This window comes from Lissotriton vulgaris, chromosome 3_1 (genome assembly GCF_964263255.1).
Source record: "Lissotriton vulgaris chromosome 3_1, aLisVul1.2, whole genome shotgun sequence".
Lineage (NCBI taxonomy): Eukaryota > Metazoa > Chordata > Amphibia > Caudata > Salamandridae > Lissotriton > Lissotriton vulgaris.
In genome coordinates, this window is record NC_141689.1 from 669,667,631 (window position 1) to 669,686,273 (window position 18,643).

The 18,643-nt window shown below is 44.6% G+C and overlaps 1 protein-coding gene across 5 annotated transcripts in view; it reads left to right on the top strand.

The window, feature by feature from the left end:
- Positions 1 to 18,643, top strand: part of PAM (peptidylglycine alpha-amidating monooxygenase) — a 1,271,905-nt gene that overhangs the window by 1,108,090 nt on the left and 145,172 nt on the right. For all 5 annotated transcript variants that reach the window (XM_086960973.1, XM_086960975.1, XM_086960971.1 and 2 more), the window contains one exon: positions 7,358 to 7,558. In XM_086960973.1, the coding sequence (XP_086817099.1) occupies positions 7,358 to 7,558 (201 nt within the window). The remainder of the gene's footprint in view (positions 1 to 7,357; positions 7,559 to 18,643) is intronic.

Genomic DNA, 18,643 nt, shown 5'->3' on the forward strand with positions numbered 1-18,643 from the left:
TCTGGCCTGTGTGGGAGTCAGTTTTTTCACTTGTATTATATTTCCCACCATGGAAATATACTTGCATTGAAAAGGGACGGTATAAACGTTTATGCCGTCCCTTTTCAATGCAAGTATATTTCCATGGTGGGAAATATAATACAAAATGTCACTACTACAAATGTGTAGGGTTGTGGGTGTTCCATCCTTTTTTTTAAATAACTTTACCCGTACCCCTAATCATAAGGTTATAAGAGCAGCAGGGTTATCCATTTCACTGGTCTCAACTTATCTTGATTTTGTGCAACATGTTATAAAGTTTGGAATAGTGAGTATCTAGGTGCACAAATACCTTTGTGAATGTGTTCCTGAGTTATTTATGGCTGGCAGTGTGGACTCCTATTTCTCTCGAAAGACCAGACTAAAATGTTTTTTATTACTTTCTGCTAATGTATCCGCAGTGTGAATATTTCTGAAAAGAGAAGAATTTGCAATTGCTATATTGTATAAATTCTTTTATCGTGGAACACTGATTGTGCAACGTGCTGACCATTGACAGGAAACTTGTAATAAAAATCTGTGGAAATAATTAGAACAAGTTTTTACCCATCACAGAATGTCAGTGATATGACTACATCCACTAACACTAACTTTAAGAAGGTCCTCTTTTTGTGGCGAGGGGGTGTTTACAAAATATCCAAAAGACAGTTTAGGAAGTTGGCTCTTTATATAGTATATCAAAACGAGGTATACTGTGCAAAGTGTCCAGGTTTTTCCTTATGAGTGCACAGGGGCTTGCTCTGGCAATCCCAGGGTCCTCTTCTAGAGGTTAGTTTTGAGCAGCCTTAGGCTTATCAGAGAGGAGTGGGAAACATCCGCAAAAACACAGTATAGTCAATAAATGATGCACACGACTCAATAAGAAGTCTACACCAATTTTTTAAAATAGCACAAATCTTTATATATATATATATTTAGGCTCCAGAATCAATACGATCAGGCAAGTACTTTTTTGTAGAGAAATACTTTTGCGTTTAAAAAGTCGACAGTGCATTTGTCAGTGGCTGCAATGTTATCCTATGGGAGGAAAAATAAATACGGCATACAAGTTCTTTGCAGCAACATATGAGACCCATCTCCTGGACTTAAGGTGAGTATGGATAAAGGTCCAAAGCAGCACCAGCAGGTCACCTCAGCAGGACGAGGGCCGCCGGGTGCATTGGTGCACAACAGTGTCAGGTGCCCAGTATAAGTCCATAGGGATCGGTCTTCATGAACAGAGGCTGCAGGTTTGCACTGTTAGGCCAGTCGGGCTGAACCAACAGGGGGGCTCAGTCCTCACGATGCTCGATGACGCGGGGACACATTTGGTCCTCTTCTCCATGGGCCATGGGCGACAGGTGCAGAGGTGTTCCTAGGCGTTGGGTTTTTGTCACCAGGAGCAGTCCTGGTAGAGGGGGTCTGCAAGCAGGTGGGCTTCGAGTATGGAGACTACCTTGACACATTGTTGCACTTCAGCTTGGGCTAGGCGGCTCGTTGCAGGAGTTCTTTCCAACGTCAGGCTTTCACAGTCTTGGAGCCTCTAAGCTCAGTCTTTGGTACCTGCAAGATGCAGAGGAACAGCTCCACTGTTCCATGGGAGTTCCTGAGTCTTTGGAGAAGCATTGGTAATCCTACCAGGCTTTAGAGGATCAGTAGCTGGCAGGGCAAGATGACTTTGGGCAATTGTCGAGAATAGGTGAACAGGCAGGCAGGGCTGGTGCCAAGTCCATTGCTGCTTCTGCAGTTCTTGCTTTTGGGGCTCTTCAACACTTTTTCTTCTTTTTGTCAGCAAGATCTGATTCTCTGGTGACAGGAACTCCCCTAAATGCTTAATTTAGGGGCATCGTGGGTAGTAGCCAATGGGCTTCTTACCCTTGGGGCCAATACGCCCACGCCCACTATATGACCACTGTGCTGTGAGTGTGCACGTTTCAGGATTCCTCTCCATGCCAATTTCACTCTATCTGGGCTCCCAATCTATCGCCCACCAAGGCCGTTTAAAGTGCTCAGGGATGCGCTTATTGCAGCATCTGGCATACTTACCATTAGATCGGCCAATTTCAGTATTATCGGAGATCTTAATCTACATTTAGATGCTAGTCAAGACTGTGAAATCTGCAATATCTTAGCTGATCTTGCTGCCCTTCAACTTACCCAGTGCGTCCCTGGCTGCACACATTCTGCTGGACACCTATTGGACCCGGTTCTCTCCAACCTGCCCGCTCTCATAGTCGATACGCCTATTCCTATGAGCTGGTCCGACCATTACCTGGTAACCATGTCATTTCTGGCAGTGGGCCCCCTCAAGGGCGCAGCTCGCAAATCGGATTTAAAGCGCCTTGGCATAAACTCGATACCGAGCAGTTCCATACCCTCCTTTTGAGCCACACGCCCAGTCTTTCCGACAATCCTGATGGGGCTTAGAGTACTCTATCTGATTGGCTCATGCTCTCCCTCGATACTCTCATTTTAGCCAGGTGGTCCCAAGAACGTGATACAACGTCAACCTGTCCTCAGTCTGGAAAATCTGTAAAAGGCTGGCACGGACGTGGAGGCGGGACTATGATCCAATTTTAAAAATACAATACAGTGTATCCATCCAGCAGCGTCACTAGGGTTGGTGTCACCCAGTGCGGTAACATGGTGTCACCCCCTCACGACTTACCCCATGACGGACCTCCCGACCTCCTCCGAGTCCGCCAGTGCCAAATAACAGGACAATACAGAGATTAATGCAGAGGAACACACGCAATATAAAGAGAGAGGGCGACACTCAAGGGGAAATGTGAGTGCACACAGAGGGGCTCCCTCCAAATGGTCTCACTCCTCCAATCGTAAGGGGGAAGAGCATTGTATGAGTGTTTGTGTTCAGTCAGCTGTTTGTGACCAGTCACATGCACTCGCCCTACACACCAGTAAAATATGTGAAAAGCTGCAGAGAAGTGAAAATACGAGGGGCGGTCTAAGAAATCTGCAGAAATGAAAAAAACGAAAAATGTAAAATAAACACATCTCATAAACTACAATGATCTATAATGTTTAGTCTTCCACTTACTGGAAATGTATAAGGTACCTGCCCTCACATTAGTGCATCGCACAGTGTGTGCTTTACCGCAGAAATATTTATGCTCAGTCACATCTCTGATCAATAGTCATCATAGGACTGTCGGAATTTACAGAATAAAAAGGTTAAAGCAGTCACTTGTCTTTTAGGAACATAGTTGAGCGGCACAGGGATTGGGCTAGGCCCATTGACTTCGTGTCAAAGGATCTGTCTTCTGCAGACAATGTTGGCTTCCAGCAGCAGATTTTCATTTTTACATTTCATGATTAGTTTTGAATTAACTTCAGCTGAGTGAAAACATCATAATTTACATCATAATTTGTTTTCCATTCCACAACTGGAAAGAATGATTCATCGTGAGCGGCCTTATAGTAATACCACAGCGCCCTCTACTGTCCTTCAACTGAAGTGTTCAACACAGAGACAGACACTAATATTTTCCATTTTCGTCATGTCACAATGTCACCCCATGTGATGGTGTCACCCAGTGCGGTCTGCACCCCCGTAGTGACGCCACTGTATCCATCAATAACTATCACAGAGCCATTCAGAAGGAAAGAACTGCCTACTATGCCAATGAGATCAGAAATAGAAGTAACCCTGCTAAATGTGTCTTCTCCCTGCTTAAAGACCATAAATCTACAGGGCAACCTAAAGCTACTCCTCTTTCCTCTAAACAGCAATGCAAGATCGTTGCTGCTTTATCAGTAAGGTCGAGGACATCTATAGGACCTTCCCCCACACTGAGATCAGGACAGGCCCCTCCCTGCGGCACTGCGATACACCTACACTCTGACTTCCCGGTGTTGTCTCAAGAAGGGATGCGCTCGATCTGCAATAAACTTGAATCAGGATACCCTCCAGACCCTCTTAAACCGGATCAATTCCATAAATTCTTACCTCAAGTTCTTTCTCCCTTCTGCAAACTCATCAATCTATCTATGTGCTCTGCGGTAGTCCCCATTACCTGGAAACATGCCAATGTGGCCCCTCTACTAAAAAAAAAAAGTCACAATGCCTCTAAACTAGATAGCTTTTGCCCTATTTCTCTTCTCCTGTTGTTATCCAAGATCACGGAAGCTTACATCAACGCCACCCTCACGAGGTTCATCGAAGACAACAATCTGCTCTACCCCTCCCAGAATGGCTTCGGACCACGTCACAGCACTGAGACTGCCCCTCTGGCTGTAACAGAACATCTAAGGGGCACGTTAGATGCCGGTCGCACTTCATCTTTAATCTTACTGGATCTGAGCACTGTGTTCGACATAGTGTCCCACCAGATCCTGGTACAGCGCTTGGAGAATATCAATGTTGGTGGCCCACCTCTTTTCTAGCGGAGCGAACCTTTCAAGTGCTCGTATTCGCCTTCTGCTCCCAGGTACATGCTGTCTACCAAGGGGTTCCTCAGGGCTCGGCGCGGAATCTAACCCTTTTTAACATCTACATTCAACCTTTTGCAGCAGTATCTAGGAACAGAGGACTAACTGTGGTATCCTACGCGGATGACACACAGCTGGTGGTAGCTATATAGGATGACTCTGTCCAGGAAGCACTTAAGTTTAAGGAAGATCTAACAGCCATTGCAGACTGGATGACTGCCAACTGCCTCCAACTTAATGCCAGCAAATCTGAAATCTTGTTGGTGGGCAAAGACATTCATCTGTGAAGTGATCATTGGTGACCATACACTCTGGATCTCCCGCCTGCCCCAAAACAGACAGTCAAAAATCTGGGAGTATGAGTAGACTCCACTCTCACTTTTCAGGCCCAAACTAAAGCAGTAGCCGGGGTATGCTTTGGGCTCCTACGAGGACCCAAACCACTGTTGGGCTTCTTTGATCCTACCATCCGTCAGGTGATCAACCAGGTCACAATACTATCCAGACTGGACTATGCTAGCTCCCTATACCTTGGGGCCAACAGAGCAGAGATACTTCGCCTACAAAAGGCACAAAACGCAGCGTTCCGGACTCTCCTTGGCCTGCCGAGAACCTGTTCCACTACTGGAACTATTCGCAGACTGCACTGGCTGCCAGTGGAGAGATGTACCCATTCAAAACTCTTTGTATTGTCCATAGAATCAAGAATCTTCAATCTCCTGTTTTTGTGGGTAGTCTCAGTGTGCCCTACATACCCACCCGCCAGCTGCGCCCCATGTCCCAGCATCTGGCGGATGTTCCCTGGGTTAAGAGAGTATGGGCTGGAGGGCGCTCTTTCTGTGTTCTCACTCCAAAGCTTTGGAACTCCCTCCCTGTGAATATTAGAAGCATCCAAAATCATTCACTTTTCTGCAAAGCCATTAAAACGTATCTCTTTACTGCATATCTGATCTTTTGTGTGTCACCCGGTTTGCCTATGACAGTTGCATTTTAGCACTGGGATGCCACGTTGCTGGGGCAGCTGTGCTCTCTATAAAATTTATAGCATACCAGAACTTCCTAAGAAAAGTGGGAATAACCCTGTCCCAAACGTTTGCCATCACCTCCACTTCCGAAAGCCCACTTTAGGGGTGGCACTAGCCTGAGGGTGGACACGCCTATCAGACCAGCTCATTTTCCCACCTGCCCAGGCGCTAAAGAGCTCTGGACAAAAGGGGTTGGCTTCCTCTCCTTTGAGAGAAAACAGATTTGCATACCAAAGGCAGTGGGCCTTTTGAAGCTCCCCTGCCTTGAAATTTAATCTGCAGGTCATCCTCTGGGAGGGGATGAAAACACCCTCTGCCCAAGCAGGCTTTATTTCTGGCCTCCTGAAGCAAAGGCCCTCGCCTTTGGGGTCAGAAACTCGTCTCTGGTGGCAGGCTGGTGAACATCAGCACATCAGTAGCTGGAAGGGCATAGAAGGGTTTACTTGTTGGTGCTGCTGTCCCAATACCACGTGGTCTCATTCAGATCCGCCGTGTGGTGTAAAAAAATGCAATGACTACGTTTAGTGGATCCGGGGAAGGCGGCATCCATTATATGACTGTGATCAGCTAGAGTTGCGCACCGTGTGATTCACACACGACCTCTTTGCTGCTTAATGCTGCAGATAAGGACGTGCTCTAGCTCGCAGGCAAGTTTCCTGGTCCGCTGGATCACAGTGAGTAAACACAACTGAACTCACTTGCTATTTGTTAGGGCTCAGAGACAATATTTTGGTGTAGGCGAGCACTGCGCCGCTCGTTGAAATTCTCAACTGATGAGCAGGAAAATCATCTTCCCCCGGCCTGTCCACTATTTGCACCTGTTTTCATGTGCTTCTAGGCTACCACACAAAGCCACGACATGCTTCGTGTGACACTGGCCTGACTGCGTGGATTCTTATGGTTTTGCATCTGTTATTTTCCTTTTACACCCATGTTTATGAACTATTGAGATTGCACTCTTGTGAACTTCTGAGCAAAAGTCCTTTTGAACGTGAAGAGTGATCATCAGCACAACCGTTAGCACCCACACACACATGCACCAGCGCTAATAAAGTAAGCCAGGCCCAGAGAGACATGCGTGAATCTTGCAAATATCTCTCACAAGCACAGGAAAGCATCACAGGACTACAAACAACAGCACCGCCTCCCCACTCACCCACGGGGCACTGGTAGCTGCGCACAGATTGCGGGGTGTCTACATCAGCACAGTTCTTTCCCAAAAACGAATGTTGTTTCTGTCCAGTCGCACCCATGGGGGCAGTGGGGCACCGCCCTTCTCCACGAACAGATGCTCTAAGTAGCTGCTCTCATTTCCTTCACAGGTGAAAACTGAAAGCAATTCTTTTCCCAATGATAACTAGTTTTACGGGTTGCATTGAAAATGTCTGATATTTATGTTTCCTTCGTCTTCATTGTTTGATTTTGCTCTCGAGAAAGTTTCACTCCTAGTCTTTGAAATGTAACTCATAATCACACTGAAATTATGAAAATGTCACACAAAGCAATCTGAAACTTTGTCAGCTATGCCAATACAGGTTTTTCTTTTCATGTGGCCTGTTTTATCCCATTGTAAAGCCAAGAATACAAGAACCAGAATGCCTGAACTGGATGAGTTATGCATGCATGGGTTTGGAAAGCTTGAGAGCTCTGAAACGAGATCAGAATAGCTATAAAGAACAAATGAACAAAAAAAGTGTAATGACATCATTGTGCTTTACAAACATACTAACGACAAATAGGAATTTAAAAATAATTACTAATGTATGATTTGGTATGCAAAGGTATAAACTACAGATGTGATATATCAATGTCTGCACTCTGCAAGACCATGAAGGCAAGAATCTTACTTAGTACTTTCCTCCTAGAGTCTTCCTCACCGGCAGCCAAAGCCGGCCAGTTCAGCATCCCTCACAGCCTGGCACTGCTACCCGACTTAAGACAACTTTGTGTGGCTGACAGAGAAAATGGGCGAATCCAGTGCTTCCGCTTAGAAACGGGTGAATTTGTGAAGGAAATAAAGCACAAAGCATTTGGAAGTGAAGTTTTTGCTGTCTCATATGCACCAGGTAAGGAGTGTAAATAATTGTAGTTGCTCATTGTTACATTTGAAGACACTTAACTCGTGTTTACTTAGTTTATGGTTAAAAACGTCATTTTATTGACGATATAAATCACTTAGCCGATCGAGTGAATGAAAGCATACCCTAACAACAGAGCTTGACTTGAAATGCTGACCAATGATGTTATGTTGATCAGTACCCTGCTGCATTGATAGATTACACATCTGTCTGTCCATGATCCTAAAGAGATGTGACTGGTATTCCGATGCTGCTGATTTCAAGGCTGGTACTTTAACATTTAGGCTAGATGATTTTCTTATATGTAAAACAAATATAACGCTTTTAAAATTCTTATAATTCCCATTTGCAGTTTGTGAATAAGCACAGCATATGGACTATCTTTTACTCATAAAGGCAAATGAACAGGGGCTAGTCTAAAAGTGAAGGTAAACACGCTTCAAAATGAAACTAATGTAGTTAAAAAGTGCTTTACATCTTAATAAACTTCAAACTTAAAAAAAAAAAGTGCTTTACATTAATACTTACCAGTCTGAATAAAAAGTTAACATTTAAGATTCAGCTTTCATTAACATGGCAATCAATCATTTATCCCAGTGTAGTGTTTTTATATTGTAGCCCAGGAGAAGGTTACAGTGAAATCCCTGTCTTTTGCTGACCTCTGCAAACACAAGTGTTTTCTAGGTCATTGTGCACCCATAACTGAAACCTGTGAGAACATTTTGGTAAAGCGACATGACCGCATGAGTCCCAAAAGCATCAAGTGATTCGAAAATTGATGCTAAATACCAGGAAGTGATATATGGAATATTCTCCCTGTGATGCCATGTGTTGCCGACTCGATGGTCATTATCTTGTGGAACAGGAGTGTAAGAGATTACATCTTGTTATACTGATATCACTGTAAAAGTGGTAGACACGCCCTCCTGCCTTGTGGCATGCAAGAGAGCGGTGGAATAATGAGAAATGTGTCTCCGTATTGAGTAGATGACCAAATGAAGCAACCCAAGAAGTACACCTAAAAGGGCATTGAACAGTGAACCACCCTTCCAATACGGGCAAGGAATAGACTCCTGAATGCAAATCAGCACATAAAAAATATTAGGGGATCGCTAAAAAAGTTTAAGACTTGGTGTAAAACAACGTTCTCTTATGCACCAAGTTTACATCTCCGTGTGGCTTAAAACCCAGGGGCAAGCCCTTCAACACAGCCACCACAGGCAACACAAGGGCCTTAAGTTACCGTAATTATTGTTCAGCGGGAAAGCAGCACAAATCTCTGTACTAACCACCATCTACCGCATGAAGCCATTGCCATTTTACATCTTGAAACTCTAGGTGCAAGACTTTTTAATATAGCATGCTGAAAGCAACACAAGGGACTTATGCTATCTTAATCCAAGCTCAGTGTAAGAGAAGCATAAAGTTCTGTAGAAATGACTTTCTATAAAATTAACCTAATGTCATTTTTTTTAATGATAATTGTATTTAATTACTGTATTAATATTTGCAATGGTTTTAATTAACTGAGCAATACAGATACTTACTTAAATGAATCAAACATTGATTTACTTAAGCATATAATGTCAATTATTATTATGCAAATGAACTCTAAGCAGCCACACTACCACTGTCATATTTTCCACCCTTATCTGTTATATTTTGAGAAAAAGCCTTTACAACGAGGGTTTTACCATGTTGTACCTTAACAACGCATTTTTTTACCCAGCATATTTTTAGAACACATATGCTTTCACTATGTATGCCTTTACCACACATTTAAGGTAAGTTCAGGGATGTGGGGGTCTCCCCCACAAATACATTATTTATATATATACATAAGCATATATATAAACAATGCGTGGTAAAGGCATATGTTGTAAAAGCATTTGCAATCTAAAGAAATGCTGGGTAAAAATGCGTGGTAAAGGCATGCAGAATATTTCCCAGCGTTGTTCCATCATACAACCTTATATTTTAGAATATTTCATAAGCTTATGAACTCAGCAGATACGAAGCACACAAGACAAATAGTCTTTATCAAATAGTGGATATACATTTAGGGAAATGAAGTGGGATTCTTCAGTGAATGGCAGTGGGTAGTATATATCACTCATAGCACGGGCAGTAGCAGACAAAATCTGATTTTTGCATTAGTCAAAAATGGCTGACACTGTAAGATAGTTATACTGAAGTTAGTGAATATACAATCAGTCACTGGTTATCGCAATGACAGTAGATATACAACTGGTCAGCATGAAGGGAAATTCAAAGAGAAAAAGTGGGAGGATAAGTAACTTATTGAAAGGGTATGAATTAGAGAGGACGACATTTTTTGGCAACAACTGATGATTTTGAACATGGATTGACTCATTTAGCCCTTGTTTTTTGTGTTAGACACTAGTCATTACTTTGAAAAATATTCACACATCTAGGTTGAGTTCTGAGGGGTATTTCTCACTCACCATCATGTCGTTGCAGTGTAGGTGTATTATACCGCCTCCCAAGGATGACTTTCATTGAGTGCATGCTGCACATTGTGTTCAGAAGTAGCAAATGCTAGCAGGAAATATTTGGTGAATGAAGAAGCTGCATTTAAACGTTTTCCTCCTATAAATGCAGCACGTTCTGTGTATTAACCATGTCAATCAAATTCTGTTATGTTATGTTATGTTATGTTATCCGGATTTGTAGAGCGCACAGATGCCCCAGCAAAGGGGCGTCCTGGCGCTAACAGGACAGAAAACCGGACAAAAGCAAAGGCAGGGACATGAACACAACAACATTAGGGATCTAAAGGAAAAAGAAAAGTTTTAACGGCCTTCCTGAACGCCAAGAGTCCGTCAATCGCACGGATGTGAGCAGGAAGGGAGTTCTATAGCCTAGCAGAAAGCACTCTAAAGGAGCGGCCGCCGATCCTAGACCTCTTGAAGCGCGGAACTGTAGCCAGGTGCAGTCCCGAGGACCTCAGAGACCGTGCTGGAACATATGGAGAGATGAGATGCTCCAGAATCTGAGGGGAAGAGTGTTTCAAGATTTTAAACGAGAGGCAATGAGACTTAAACTTAATTCTCTGAGCAACAGGGAGCCAATGGAGCTTATGAATAGTTTTTTTGGCCGAGCAAAATCTTGGTAAGCCTACCAGAGCCCTGGCGGCAGCGTTCTGAACGCGTAGAAGTCTAGAGAGTTCAGCCTGATTAGCTCCAAGCAAAAGAGAACTAGCGTAATCCAACTTAGACAGAATCATAGCTTGTACAATAAGCTGTCTGGTAGGAGCATCAAAGAATTTAAAAATGGATCTGAGCTTACGCAGGGTCCCGAAACACGTAGCGGCAACTTTTTTAGTATGGGTGGTAAAACTAAGTTTAGAATCAAGCCAGACCCCTAGATTTTTAACCTCAGTAGCAGGAATGGGAATTGGACCGAGCTCTGATGGCCACCAATTGTCGCCCCAGAGATGACTCTGTTTTCCAACGATGAGCACCTCGGTTTTCTTGGCGTTCAATTGAAGGTAGTTATCTGTCATCCAACAGGTCACTGAGATAAGCCCCTCATGGAACTTAGCTGCCTCAAGATCGGAGGCCCCACTTATTGCAACCGCCAGCTGCGTGTCGTCAGCGTAGGATACCATAGTCAGGTTCCCACGCTTGGCGACAGCAGCTAGCGGCTGCACATAGAGGTTGAATAAAGTGGGGCTAAGAGCCGATCCCTGCGGAACTCCCTGGGCAATCGAATAAGGTTTAGATTCAAAAGGTGGTGTGGCAACCTTGAAAGTACGACCAGATAGAAAAGATCGAAACCATTCAAGTGCCATGTTGTCGACACCTGCCTCAACTAAGCGCTGTAATAAAACAGCGTGGGAGACCGTGTCGAACGCGGCACTGAGATCAAGAAGAATCAGTGCCGCAGTCTGACTAGAATCTACCAAAGTTCTTAGATGTTCAGCCATTGAGAGTAACACAGTCTCGGTACTATGGCTTACTTGAAATATGATAAGATATGTGTGTTATACCTGCCTGGATTAAAATACTTTGATTTACGTGATGGTTTCTGTTGCAGGTTTATAAAATGGATAAAATCATTGCCCCTAATGGATCAATGAGTTTGCCATAGACACAGAAAGAAAGAAACCTTTTTTAAATCAGGCCTCTGGTCTGTAATTATATGGTTGGCAAAAAGTGTCACCCCATGAAGATGTGTCAAGAGCAGATGCTGTGTGTATGCACATTTTAAGAGCACTTTGTCCATTGTGTGAAGGTTAACAAACGAACATGTATGTCCCTAACCGTGATCTACATCTTTCAACCAAAATCTGGACTTTATAAGTTTTAAGTTTTTTGCTTTAGCTGTGGTAAGAAGGGACACAAAGCCAAGTGGAAAGACTATAGAGGGAGCAAGGTCATTTGTAAAATTTGCAGAAACAAAGGACACGTTGCCACAGGTTGCTGCAGTAAGAGAGAGTGGATTAGAAAGTGGACATGGGGTCGAAAGTATCAGAGGCATCTGTGCTTCAAGTGGATTGTGCAAAGTGTGCTTCACCAGTGCGTAACAACAAAACCTATTCCCTAGACTCTCTAGCAAGGCATTCTTGAGCACACATGAAAAAACATTGACTTCCTTTCATACAGTTGACCATAATCTCCTGGTAAACCGTGTCAGGACTGCAGGACTCTGCAATCAAATTGATTACTTTTCTAAAGGATAGATCACAGTTAGTCCGACTTTCCCCTTTCAGTTCAGCTAAAACTCCAATAGAACCGTGGGGTACCTCAATGTTCCTCCCTCTCTTGACACCAATTCAACTTATATATCCACCCCCCTGGTGCACTTTCTAAAAAAAATGAATGTTTAAATATATAATTATGCAGATGATGTGCAGATTATTTTCACAATTGATAACACACCTGAATCTAAGAAATTCTCCCAAGAAACAATGTTGTTCATCCAGGTTTGGATGACCAGCAAACCATTTAAAACTAAACTTTGACAAAACAGAGATAATTATCACCAAAAACAAGCTAGACCTTGGGAACCCCTCATTTTGGCCCTCTGAGACGGGTAGTCTGCTCCTCCACCCTCCTCCCTGAAGTTAATAGTCAAGTCAAGTCAAGTCAAAAAAATGTATATAGCGCGCTACATACCCAGAGGGTCTCAAGGCGCTTGAAGAGGGGTGGGGAATTACTTGTCAAATATCCACGTTTTAAGTTGCTTTCTGAATGCTAGGTGGTTCTGAGTAAGGCGAAGGTAAGTGGGAAGTGAGTTCCAGGTTTTAGCTGTTAGGTAGGAGAAGGATCTACCTCCCATGGTGGTTTTGTTGATGCGAGGTACAGTGGCAAGGGCTTGGTTGGATGATCGTAGCTGGCGGGAGGGGGTGTAGAAGGACAGTCGTGTGTTGAGGCATTCGGGTCCGATTTCGTAGAGTGCTTTGTGTGCGTGGGTTAGGAGCCGGAAAGTGATCCTCTTATTGACGGGGAGCCAGTGGAGGTTTTTCAGGTGACCAGAGATATGTTCTTTACGCGGGATGTCTAATATGAGTCTGGCTGAAGCGTTCTGGATGCGTTGGAGTTTTTTCTGGAGTTTAGCGGTAGTACCGGCGTAGAGGGTGTTTCCGTAGTCCAGTCGGCTCGTGACCAGAGCGTGGGTGACCGTTTTCCTAGTTTCGGTGGGGATCCAACGAAATGTTTTTTTGAGCATGCGAAGAATGTTGAAGCAGGATGAAGAGACGGCGTTGACTTGTTTGTTCATTGAAAGTGAGGAATCCAGGATGACGCCCAGGTTCCGTGCGTGGTCCGTCGGGATGGGTGCTTTTCCAAGGGCTTCCGGCCACCAAGAGTCGTCCCAGGCAGAGGGGGAGGTACCTAAGATAAGGACTTCTGTTTTATCTGAGTTCAGTTTCAGACGGCTGTGTTTCATCCATTCGGCTACTTCCTTCATTCCTTCGTGAAGGTTAGTTTTGGCGGTGCTAGGGTCATTGGTGAGTGATAGGATCAGTTGAGTGTCATCCGCGTAGGAGATGATGTTGAGGTTGTGTTGGCGTGCGATGGCCGCGAGGGGGCTCATGTATACGTTGAAAAGGGTGGGGCTGAGTGAGGACCCTTGGGGTACGCCACAGATGACTTCAGTGGCCTCTGAGATGAATGGTGGGAGGCGGACTCTCTGGGTTCTTCCGGTGAGGAACGAGGTGATCCATTCCAGTGCTTTTCCTTGTATTCTGATGTTTCTGAGGCGCTGTAGAAGGGTGCTATGGCAGACTGTGTCGAAGGCTGCGGAGAGGTCAAGGAGGATGAGGGCGACTGTGTCTCCATTGTCCAGGAGAGTTCGAATGTCGTCTGTTGCTGCGATAAGGGCGGTTTCAGTGCTGTGCTTGGCTCGGAAGCCGGATTGTGAGGAGTCGAGGGATTTGTTTGTTTCGAGGAAGGCGGCGAGCTGGTTGTTGACCGCTTTCTCGATGACTTTGGCCGGGAATGGAAGGAGCGAGATGGGGCGGTAGTTTTTGAGTTCGGTGGGGTCAGCTGTGGGTTTCTTCAGGAGGGCGCTGTGAGGTTCCGTGACAATTGTAAGTGGTGTTTTCGACTCACACGAATATGGTCGAGTCTAGTATCTATGAACCGCAAATGACGAGTTTAGCAAGTGTGCGCAGTTTCGCTGTGCTAACTTAAACCGTTCGTTTGTTATGTGGGTTTGTCATCTGTACCCACGGGTTCCATCTTAGATACGGCATCCATTTTGTCTCTTGCCCTCAAGTAGCCAGCGAACGGACGCTGTCCGCTTCGCGACCCTGGGACTCCCAAGATATTTGCGGAAGACACATGTTCTTTGAAAGTGTCTTTATGACGAGGGGGATGCTACTGTAAGGCAGATGGCGCCGCTCGAGGCTCATCTTGCCGCACGGGCTTATTGTCTCAGTTGTGCATCTCATTAGGCACGTCCCTTTGATGCCTGTATCTCGTGCTTCTCGACACTTCCCTTTTACACCCTTTCCGATCTCCCCACTGTCCCCGTCTTCCTCTGCACCTGTCTTCGTTCCTGTTTCGATCTACTTTACTGCTGATTGGAATTTACTAATGGTGGGAAGATGGGTTTTTACAGTTGGGAACCGCCAAATGTTTCCGCACTTATGTTCCGGATCTTGTGTGTTTCAAAGTGATCTAAGCGACCCCTCTGAGAGCGACTTGTGGGAACCAGGTTGTAAACTATTGTGTATCATGTTATCCTATGGGTAGAAACTGTATAAAAGGAGCGATCCACAAATACAATTTGAAGCAGTCTCCCCGAACTACACTCGATGTACTTCTTGTGACTTCTGTGTTCCCTGCAGTAAATAAACCTTGACTCTTTGACGCCGAAGGAAGTGTCCCGTGTCTCTGTGATTTGTACGCCGGAGCAGGTTACCCACGAAGGTTTCAGGTGTTGTGCCCTGGCACCGCTGGGTCCAAAGAACCCAGTTCTTCAGTTGGCGCCCAACGTGGGGCTGCATCAGTGGTACCGGTCCAAGCCTGACGATCGTGAGGAACTTCGTGTGAAATCTCCGAGGGAAGGTGCACCCCGCTTCATCGATCCTGTTGTCGAAATAAGTGGCCCGAAGACTTTTCCCGCGAAGATTCCCGCCTCCTAACGGCTGCGACGGACTGCTACCCTGACTGTAGACCTGTTTTGGCGCCTGGCGTAGACCTTGGTATAGCGAGACGATTGACGGGCCTTCCTGAGGACGCCATCGATCTTTGAGTTAAGTATTTTGTGGGTCGCTCCCAGAGTTCTTGGTTGTTGACACTTTAGCGAGTGTCTTTGTTGTAAACGCTGTGTGAGTGTTTTTGTCGGTGACACTTTGCTAGCGTACTTTGTTGTTGTATTGTTTGACGACTGCAGTGCAGAAAAAGTTGATTTTGCAAGATCGAAATGGCAGTTTCAAACCGCTCTACAGGCGGCTGCAGTCACAGGCCTGAGGCATGTCATACAAGCTACCTTTGTGGGTGCCACAATGAGTGCTGGAGCCCACTAGTATCATTTAATTTACAGGCCCTGTGTACATGTAGTACCATATATTAAGGAGTTCCAAATAAATTAAATGTACCGATCAGTTGTAGGCGAATGTTGTCATGTTTTCAATGGAGAGCACTTTACCACTCACTGGTTAGCAGAGTAAAGTGCACATAGTCCTAAAAGCCAACAAAAACAGGTTCAGCAAAGGAAGGGAAGGTTAAATCTGGGGTGACCCTGCCAAAAGGGACAGGTTCAAAAGTAGGGAAAGCTTCAACAGTTTATAATTTCAGTTCACGTTATTTCCCTGTATACCCTGTTACAGTCCATTCGATTCCATCTTTTTTACACTACGGTCATCCTTGCTTTTATTTGTTGCTTCTGGCCACCATTTTAAAGATTGCTTTATTTTCTTACTTTATTTGGTTCAGCAGTTTTGTCAGTCTGTTTTCTTTTTTGTTAGCTTCTTTCCTACCTTTTTCTTGCAGATATGAGCCTGGGCTATTGTTGCTCTTGCTCCTGGTCAAGGCTACACTCTCTCCCACTGGAGGTCCTCATGGCAGCCATTTTGAGCAGTTGTTTGCCCGTTGGGTGCAGGAGGCACTTCAAAGCCATGCTTAATGCAAGTTCAACAGGGCCAGACTTGGGCACGGAACCCTACTCATCATCACACTGACCCCGCCTTAAAAAATCATAAAATCATTCAACATTGAAATCTTTGGTCAACTGTGGAGTCCCTATTTATTGCTAAATGCTCAGCTTAGATATTACTTCATCGCTAACAGTATCTTAGGACATGCTATAGCCTCTGGATCTGCAAAAACGGAATTCAGCTGAAGAATTGGTACAAGTCACTCCGGCCTTCGTGTTCTTTCCCATCACTTTGCTCTGGCTCACTAGCCATGAGCATCCTACAAAACCTTTGTTAATCAACCTGAGGCAGATAACAATATGTAGTTGCCCCAGCCCAGTTTTTCTCTGGAACTTGTCATGTGAAATCTTAGGTAAAAGCAGAAGATATGAGGTAGTAGAAAAACTGGGATCTCCATATCCACAACAAATAAAGGTCAGTTCTCAAAAACAACCAACTGGAACACACATCTGTTTGATGGGATTGCTTCCCGGTCACATTTGTAATCAAGAAAATAAGCAAAAAAACATGTATCAATATTCAACAACTTTCAGGTCTTACCACACTGGTCACTTCTATAACCTCTTCACAAAATGATATGTCCATCTTTGCTTAGAACAAAGTAAGAACGATTTGGGGACACATTCTGACACAATCTCTCTCCATAATTGGCTACTTCTTCCCTTGTTCTGAGGTTGGTTTTAACATCAATAAACTTAAGTTAGCATCACCAGAAGACCTCTGTCCAGCTCAGACCTTTAAACTCATAATTTCCTTTCTGATTCCACCCGTGTGCTCATGCTAAAGAAACCAATTCATCCTATTTCTGTGTGTATTTCACACAGAGGGAACTCACTAGGTTTCTCCTCGTTGACATTCTCTGCGTTCCTTTCTCAGCTGACATGCAGGTTTGAATGCACTATCTATGCACTAGGTAGACCCTCAATCCTTCCAGAAGAAAGTGTAGACATCAGGTGATAACCCCTACCCTCTAGAAGACAGGCTGTCAGGCAAACGCTAGCCCTGATTATACAGCAGCTCTGTGAGTACTCTGTGGGGCATTTCTGCCTTGGGGAAGAAGAACTTGGACCTGGAACAACTTGAGGTGGTTTGCACCCCCATTTTTTATTTTTTGTTTCTTTTTTTTTAGAATTAAGCACAGAATCATCATTACAAAATCACATAACAGTCCTATTTGTATGCGCCATAATACCTCAGTATACATAGACTACAGTTATTTAAAGATTGGAAGGTCACTGTTACGACTTCCTTCCATCGCCGTGCCCTCTGATGGAGAGGTACGGATCTCCCCTTAAGTGCATTGCAACATTCATAAATTACAGATAATTTAAGATCTGGCAGAGGTCACTGTTTTAATTTTCCTCCTCACCGTATCCTCTGGTGGAGAGGTACAGACCTCCCCTTAAATGCATTTCAATATACATAGATTACACATAGCTAGAGGTCTGGCAGGTCACTGTTTCGGTTTCTCCTCATCGCCATATCTTCTGTCTGAGAGGTACAGATCTCCTCCTTGAATGCATTCCACCCTCCATATTTCCAATCCCATTTCTTTGGGCAGCCCCGCTGTTTGTAGATCTCATTTTCTGCAATGATGCATCTGTCCATCTCTGCCACCTATCCCACCGTTAATGGCCGCGTGTGCGTCCCCATTTTATACACATTTTCTATACAGGGGATGTGAATTCAGAGTCTCAAGTTTCGGAACTAGTTTGGCTTTGGGTCTCTTCTCAATTGTACTTTTCAGGCTGCTTTCCAAACAGAGCTTTTGTGTAAAATAATGCTTCTCAAAGCAAGTAGTACTGGGGCTGTCTCCAAGCAGAGGCACACACCACATGGTCACAATAAATTGTCAGTTTCCTGCTCCTGGCTGTCATCAGCCTTGTTAAAGCCGTATTCACAGTGGACTTAAGGGCAGGCCTGACCTAGAAACGTCCTCACCTTGCACAACAGAAACTGCAATCTGACCCGTAACCCCTTACATTAACCAATGTACAGTGCTAAGGAAGAATTAATCAGCAGCCCCTTGCTTATAAAATCTTTATGGAATTTATAAAGGGCACCCTGTCTCCATCCTTCTCGTTTTAGTGTCTGGATCTTGAGAATCCAATTTTAGTAATGAAGACAATGCATTTCGACTGTCTTGGTACGCTGCCTTCATCCTCCATCCAGGCGTGCATCGCCCATAAGGTTTAAAGGGCTTCAGCCCCTCCCCCAGTCCTGTTTTCAGCCCGGGGTGCTGCTGTGGGCTCGGCTGGGCAGTGTCTGGGGTCTTATCTCCGGCACGCCCACGTTTTTCACAGGTCTTTAAAGACCATTTGCATATTTACAAACCTTTGTAAACTGGTTATTGAGGCTTTGTTTTTTTCTGGTTCCAGTACCACTTGGGCCACCACTCCGCCTATTCCTTACATTTGTATTTTATAATTACTGCCGTAGTGTGA